General features: G+C 40.2%; 1 protein-coding gene across 1 annotated transcript in view; it reads right to left on the reverse strand. All coding sequences in view use genetic code 11, as the record gives it.

The window, feature by feature from the left end:
* Positions 1–54: 54 nt before the first annotated feature.
* EGR_07025 (hypothetical protein) overlaps positions 55–1,326 on the reverse strand; it is a gene marked incomplete at both ends in the record, with an annotated part of 1,961 nt that continues 689 nt past the window's right edge. The window contains 2 exons of the mRNA XM_024496274.1: positions 55–181; positions 831–1,030. Of these exons, the coding sequence (XP_024349301.1) occupies positions 55–181; positions 831–1,030 (327 nt within the window). The remainder of the gene's footprint in view (positions 182–830; positions 1,031–1,326) is intronic.

The following is a 1,326-nucleotide window of genomic DNA, read 5'->3' on the forward strand; positions in this document are numbered from 1 at the left end:
TAGGTCTTGCCGTAGTCTACGAAGAAAGGCCAACAAATCCAGGGAATGCTAATACTACACTGTAATTGAAAGGCAGCAGAATGACAAAAAGTGTAAGCAACTATAATCCTCAATAAAGACAATCTCAAATACGAATGAAACAGAGTTATTTGAGGGAGATAAAGTATGAGAGTTGGAAGGCCTGGTTCCTAAAATTAACAGTCAAAACGAGATAAGTCTACTCACTCACAGACCGAGAGGCAAACTACCTAAAATATCTACAATTTTTTTAAAAAGGCATCGTTGACACTAGGGATAGCATCTCCCATCACTTCGTTTTATTCCTTCCTTGTTCAAGATCTATCCATTACCTCATTTTCGTCCTATGGCAGATGCCAGTGAAGAGCGAATTACGCGATTTACGCACAGTGGATAGGTGCATTGAGCATGCAGGAAATGTCTGGTTCCGCATCCGGTGTTGCTCTCGCACCTCCAATTTTGGATCGTCAGGTAGTGAAGACCAAAGTTAATCAACGCCAGAAAGTGACTTACACGATTCGACACGACATACCTCCAAGAAGGAGGATCGGGCAATTATTTGTGTGAGATAGGCAGGTAACAACAGGAGAGCTGCAAAACTGCAAAGGCATGTGATGTAATAAGAGTAATGTGATAGAGGTAATGCATATTGTATTCATGTCAAAGTCACTATGTCATTTACGTTTAGTTGTTAACACTGTGTGGTTTTACGTCAGGCAACAGGTTGTCACGTGAAGATTGTTGCAGCTCTGGTATTTTAAAGATCGTCGAGACTACTTCATGACGCGTTTGTATCCATCAGTTATATTTACCGTGTCAAGTCAGATGGATGAGTTGACAGATGAGCAGAAAAGGTGACGCCATTAAAAAAATGAAATGATGAGGGAGAGATGAATGGTTTTACTTTGTGTATGAATCTCCATATTCTCCTTATTCGCATTATTTTGTGATAATTACATTGCCATTTACTGCAGACATAAAATCTACATGCTTTTAATAAATGTTCGCTAGTCTACATGCCAAATTACATCAAAGCAATGATGCCTTCCTGAGCATCCAGGAAATTCGGCTCCTGTGTGACACAAAAACGATCTGCCAACTCAGCAGTTTTCCCCTGCCTTTGCGCGATGGATTGGCAATTTTGGCTGTCTCTTGCAAACTGGATAGCTGAAAAGCCGAAGTGAGTATTTCTTTAAAATAAATTGTGAAGTTAAGTGACTACCTAGGCGACGTAATTGTGAGAGGTACTCCTGTGACTGCTACTTACTTCAAAAAAACGCTTTTAGCTTCAAGACCCTTTTTTCCTTA

Source organism: Echinococcus granulosus (genome assembly GCF_000524195.1).
Source record: "Echinococcus granulosus chromosome Unknown EG_S00068, whole genome shotgun sequence".
NCBI classification, from domain to species: Eukaryota; Metazoa; Platyhelminthes; class Cestoda; order Cyclophyllidea; family Taeniidae; genus Echinococcus; species Echinococcus granulosus.